This window comes from Dipodomys spectabilis, unplaced genomic scaffold (genome assembly GCF_019054845.1).
Source record: "Dipodomys spectabilis isolate Male_0828 unplaced genomic scaffold, ASM1905484v1 ptg000042l, whole genome shotgun sequence".
Lineage (NCBI taxonomy): Eukaryota > Metazoa > Chordata > Mammalia > Rodentia > Heteromyidae > Dipodomys > Dipodomys spectabilis.
The window spans coordinates 10,271,994-10,278,076 of record NW_024870719.1 but is presented as its reverse complement, the minus strand read 5'-3'; the positions used below and the strand labels follow the sequence as shown (position 1 = coordinate 10,278,076).

Below are 6,083 nucleotides of genomic sequence, written 5' to 3'. Positions count from 1 at the left end.
AGACAGCAGTGTATTGAGTTCTGCACTATCACTGTCATTTATAGGAGGCTGGAAAGACTTGAACGAGCAGTTCAAAATTATGACTTTTTCAAGAAGAAAGCAGCATTGCTAGGTGTTGACTCACACCTAGAATCCTAGCCTAAGATCTGAGGATTGTGGTTTGAAGCCAGCCCAGGCAGGAAAGTCTTCTGTGAGGCTCATATCTCCAATTAACCACCTAGAAACTGAACGTGGAAGTGGTAGACTTGAGCTGCGCCCCTCCCACTAATGGTTTCAAACCGCCATTCGGGCTCCTCCCCCAAGCTGCCTCCTCTCCAATCCCAATAGGCAGCTCACCATGGGGGGCTTGACGCCCCACCCCCTCTAATAGCATGCCCCACCCCCTTTCGGTGGCGTGCCCCGCTCCTTTCGACCGCATGGCACGCCCCTCCGGCGGCGCCCTGTGGGGTGCTGACGTCAACCTCTCAAAGCCCTGCTCTGGCTGGTGGCCTGGTCTGTGGCATGGTGCCCCATGATGCCCCGCCCCCTCCAGCAGGCCGGGCCACAGGGCCATGCTGACTATTGGGCCCCACGGGTTTTAACAATTACAAGTAAGGGAAACCATGGGACCTATGTTTCTTTGGGTCTGGCTTACTTCACCTAATATACTTTTTCCCACACCTTTCCATATCCTAACAAATGGAGCGATGTCATTCTTATAACTACTTTTTTTTTTTTTGGATAAAGTATGCGTCTTGTTTGTCAGCATTGCCCACTGTTATATAGCAAGATAAAAAGCACTGAGAACATAACTTACAGAACTTTGTGGGAGAGGCGGCTGTGATGTCATAGATCCCTGAAACTTCTGAAAGTGACAGCTAGCTTATAGCAAAGACTGAACCACAAAGATGCCAGCGCGTGAGGTGGGATCCAACAAGAATGTAACACAGAATGAAATAGCTGGTGAAGTACATCATTAAAGCAGCTCGCAAGAACAACTCTTAATGAAGGAAAGCAAAGGCTTAATTACCTGGTGCATTTTTGATTCTTGATGATTCATTACTTGTTGATTAATCAATCTGAAATTCATCAGTCTTAGAAATGGAAGAAAGAAATGAATCTGATCAGTCTATCTCCTCAGGGAGGCAAGAAATTCGGAAAAGAAGACGACCTAGCCAACCCATGGTAGATAAAAGCCAGCAGACAGAAGGAACAGAGAAAAAGAAACACATGCCTGGGCCACCATCATCTGGCCCTAAAGCTACCCTCAGTTCTGGAAGTATTCCTGGAAGCAAAGACAAGTACTGTGAATCTCTAAGAGTATCTTGTCAGCTTCAGCAAACATGGGTGAAGCGAAAGCATGGGCTGAAAATGACAGATCAATCTCTGCAGACAGACACTGCTGTAGACAAGAAAAAGGAAATCAAGTCGGTGGGACCTGAAGAAAAGCCAGCCAATGGTGAAGAAGCAGCCCTTGACTTGCAAGAGACAGTCGAAGAAGTAGAAATGTCAGCAAAAAGAAGACTAATAAACAGATCTCAGCAGACCAGCTGTACTGGAGACTGGAGCATGATGAATCTTCCCTCCAAAGGAAAAGAGGACAAGGAACAGCAGACCTACTTCGATGACTTTGAAATAACATATTTTACCAGAAGAGGCAGTTGGAAGGAAGGTGTTGATAAATACAAGCCCTCAGGAGAGATTGCTGTTAGTGAACATACTGAATTTCAACCAGTGACAAGTAGCCAGGAAGAAATTCAGATGAAAAGTATCAGTGGAGTTCCATTTATTCAGGAAAAGGACAAAGGCTCCCGAGTACCTTCAGAAGATGCCATTAGGCAAGTGGTGACCGGATCTATTGTGGATCATAGTGCTCTTCACAAAGAAAGAGCTACTGCTGAAATAGAGTCCCTGCCAAGAGAAAGCATCAATTTTGAAATCCAGGCTCTACCATCTAAGGAGGCTGAAATAGAAGAGGCCCTTTGTAAAGTTAAATCTTCACCAGCTGAAGAGGCTCTGGTAGAAGAGGCCCCTGCTGAAGTCCAGCCTCCACCATCTGAGGAGGCTGTGATAGACGAGGCCCCTGCTGAGGTTCAGCCTCCGCCATCTGAGGAGGCTGTGATAGAAGAGGCCCCTGCTGAGGTTCAGCCTCCACCATCTGAAGAGGCCCCTGCTGAAGTCCAGCCTCCACCATCTGAGGAGACTGTGATAGAAGAGGTCCCTGCTGAAGTCCAGCCTCCACCATTTGAGGAGGCTGTGATAGAAGAGGCCCCTGCTGAAGTCCAGCCTCCACCATCTGAGGAGGCTGTGATAGAAGAGGCCCCTGCTGAAGTCCAGCCTCCACCATCTGAGGAGGCTGTGATAGAAGAGGCCCCTGCTGAGGTTCAGCCTCCACCATCTGAAGAGGCCCCTGCTGAAGTCCAGCCTCCACCATCTGAGGAGACTGTGATAGAAGAGGTCCCTGCTGAAGTCCAGCCTCCACCATTTGAGGAGGCTGTGATAGAAGAGGCCCCTGCTGAAGTCCAGCCTCCACCATCTGAGGAGGCTGTGATAGAAGAGGCCCCTGCTGAAGTCCAGCCTCCACCATCTGAGGAGGCTGTGATAGAAGAGGCCCCTGCTGAAGTCCAGCCTCCACCATCTGAGGAGGCTGTGATAGAAGAGGCCCCTACTGAAGTCCAGCCTCCACCATCTGAGGAGGCCCCTGCTGAGGTTCAGCCTCCACCATCTGAGGAGGCTGTGATAGAAGAGGCCCCTGCTGAAGTCCAGCCTCCACCATCTGAGGAGGCTGTGATAGAAGAGGCCCCTGCTGAAGTCCAGCCTCCACCATCTGAGGAAGCTGTGATAGAAGAGGCCCCTGCTGAGGTTCAGCCTCCACCATCTGAAGAGGCCCCTGCTGAAGTCCAGCCTCCACCATCTGAGGAGGCCCCTGCTGAGGTCCAGCCCCCACCATCTGAGGAGGCTGTGATAGAAGAGGCCCCTGCTGAAGTCCAGCCTCCACCATCTGAGGAGGCCCCTGCTGAGGTTCAGCCCCCACCATCTGAGGAGGCTGTGATAGAAGAGGCCCCTGCTGAAGTCCAGCCTCCACCATCTGAGGAGGCTGTGATAGAAGAGGCCCCTGCTGAAGTCCAGCCTCCACCATCTGAGGAGGCCCCTGCTGAAGTCCAGCCTCCACCATCTGAGGAGACTGTGATAGAAGAGGTCCCTACTGAAGTCCAGCCTCCACCATCTGAGGAGGCTGTGATAGAAGAGGCCCCTCCTGAAGTCCAGCCTCCACCATCTGAGGAGGCTGTGATAGAAGAGGCCCCTGCTGAAGTCCAGCCTCCACCATCTGAGGAGGCTGTGAGAGAAGAGGCCCCTGATGAAGCCCAGCCTCCACCATCTGAGGAAGCTGTGATAGAAGAGGCCCCTTCTGAGGTTCAGCCTCTACCATCTGAGGAGGCAGCAACAGAGGAGGCCCCTGATGAAGCCCAGCTTCCACCATCTGAGGAGGAGGCTACAGAAGAGGCCCCTGATGAAGCCCAGCCTCCACCATCTGAGGAGGAGGCTACAGAGGAGGCTCCTGATGAAACCCAGCCTCCACCATCCGAGGAGGAGGCTACAGAGGAGGCTCCCGATGAAGCCCAGCCTCCACCATCCGAGGAGGAGGCTACAGAAGAGGCCCCTGATGAAGCCCAGCCTCCACCATCTGAGGAAGCTGTGATAGAAGAGGCCCCTTCTGAGGTTCAGCCTCTACCATCTGAGGAGGCAGCAACAGAGGAGGCCCCTGATGAAGCCCAGCCTCCACCATCTGAAGAAGCTGTGGTAGAAGAGGCCCCTTCTGAGGTTCAGCCTCTACCATCTGAGGAGGAGGCTACAGAGGAGGCTCCTGATGAAGCCCAGCCTCCACCATCCGAGGAGGAAGCTACAGAGGAGGCCCCTGGTGAAGCCCAGCCTCCACCATCCGAGGAGGATATGATAGAGGCGGCCTAGCTTCCACCAGCTAAGGAGGCTGTGATAGAAGAGACCCCTGCTCCCTTACCTTAGGGAGTGTGTTCTAGGAGACCCTGTAGAAGAACTACTTGCTGATTGACATTCTTCATTTAATATTGTGTTTGCTGCTGAAGAGATTGGGACCCAAGAGCCCTCTGTGGAATCTCAGCACCCTCCATCTGAAGAAACCCTGCAGTGAGGCTCCAGCAGATCCCGCAGATCCCGTCTCCAACAATTCCATCACCAGAGGTAATAAGAAGGTCAGAGTTGGGATGGTTCTGGAGAACATTCCTTGTCAAAGGAAGGCATCTTGGAGAAGTTTTGTGAAAATCATAAGGGAACATTAAAACTGGATTTGAAAGTGACCAATAAAATGTAACAACTTAAAATTACTTGTGTCCTTTTTCATCCAGACATACCAGTTGCAAAATAACTGTTTTGAAGTACATTTACGAATGGAATTCTTATTAAAATATCTTTCTGTAGTAAACTCTGGGAAATCTGTTCTACAGCATATATATATATATATATATATATATATATATATATATATAATATTGTATATATGCGCTTGCTTTATAAGCACAGGTAGCTTCTTTCTTTCCTGTAGGTGTCACCTATTTTAAATTCCTTGAATTCTATTCATACATCCTTATTACAATTTGTCACAGCTCTAACTGTCTTTCCATTCAATCTCTTCTGAAGCAAACATTCCTTCCTAGTTCATTCTATGTTCCTTATTTTCTTCTTGCATGTATCACATTTCAGTGAATAAGGAAAATTATTTTTTCATGCAATGAAGACAACTATACTTAAATGATTTTTGAGGTGTAACTTTATATAGTAACTTTATGTAACTTTATATAGTAACTTTATATAGTTATGTAACTTTATATAGTAACTATGTAACTTTGTATAGTAACTTTATATAGTTATGTAACTTTCTATAATAACTTTATATAGTTATATGTAACTTTATGTAGTAAACATGCATAGTGTATTAACATATATATTTAAGTACAAGAACATTAACTAAATGTGATAAATCCTTAATCAATTAGGAGGTAGTAGAGAATTATGAGAGTCCCAAATGATTTTTGTAATGTGAAATTATAATTTTGCTCTGCTAGAGGGATTTTTGCATTCAGAGTTTTACTAATTCAAATGATATTTTTGGAGTTTCCAGCCAATCCTGATATTTCCCCCTAGTTCTTGTTTGAAAATGTCACCATAGGGACTGAAGATCAGAAAGGCTCAGTGACTGCAGCAGAGAGAGACAGAGTGTGACAGAGACACACAAAAAAGGAAAGGTAACACAACAGCAGCAAAACACAAGTGAAAAGTCAGGCAGGGTTCGGTATGTCACAGAGTAAATCACATCATTACACTGCTTCATTTCCTTCACTAACAAAGTTCTAAACCAACACATAAGAAACATGTGTTTGGTTGTGTGTATCCTGACTTCAGGATTTGAGATTTCTTATGATGACAGAAGATAAGGAGAAATGTGGTCTGGCTATGACTTGATGTAATATTGAGTGAGTGAGTTCACATGGAAAGAAGTGGTCAGTGCATGTAGTTTTATGGGGGCAGTGGAGGAAAATGGATTTACATAACAACATATAAATAACACTTGCTGACTGAATGGATGCCACTCTGGGTGGGACAAAAGGAAGATTTTGCATGAGTTTTCAGTTGAGGTGTCTAGGTACATATGTGTTCTGCTCACTCAAAGACATGGAAACATGCTGGCAAATAGAAGCTGATGATGATAAATTTAATCTGGGTTATTTTAAGTTTCAATCGCTTATAGGACATACAGATGGACGGACATATTCAGGAAGCAGCTAAAATGTTGTAGGTAGCTTGGGCAAGATGCAAACGCCCCATATTAAAAGTAAAAGTAATTTTTATGTCTAAGCAAGTGATAAGAATTTTAGTTGTAAAGGTAAATATGGAGTAGATATTACATATCTCTGGGGTGGTAATTTATTAAGGATTTTTTTTTGTATGTCATGGGGCTTGAACTCTGGGCTTGGGCACTATCCTTGCACTCTTCAGCTCAAGGCGAGCTCTCTACCACTTGAGCCACAGCATCACTTCTGGTTTTCTGGTGGTTAATTGGAGATAAGAGT

The 6,083-nt window shown here is 46.6% G+C and overlaps 1 protein-coding gene across 1 annotated transcript; it reads left to right on the top strand.

The window, feature by feature from the left end:
- Positions 1 to 1,080: 1,080 nt before the first annotated feature.
- On the top strand, positions 1,081 to 3,948 carry Fscb (fibrous sheath CABYR binding protein). Its single transcript, XM_042677819.1, has 2 exons — positions 1,081 to 3,138; positions 3,178 to 3,948. Exons 1-2 carry the CDS (start codon positions 1,081 to 1,083, stop codon positions 3,946 to 3,948), a joined length of 2,829 nt encoding a protein of 942 aa, XP_042533753.1.
- The last annotated feature ends 2,135 nt before the right edge of the window (positions 3,949 to 6,083 follow it).

Coding starts and splice junctions, on each gene's coding strand:
- Fscb (XM_042677819.1), top strand. CDS start 1,081: ATGGAAGAAAGAAATGAATCTGATCAGTCTATCTCCTCAGGGAGGCAA. Junction 3,139..3,177: donor CTGAGGAGGCCCCTGCTGAA/GTCCAGCCTCCA, acceptor GTGATAGAAGAG/GTCCCTACTGAAGTCCAGCC.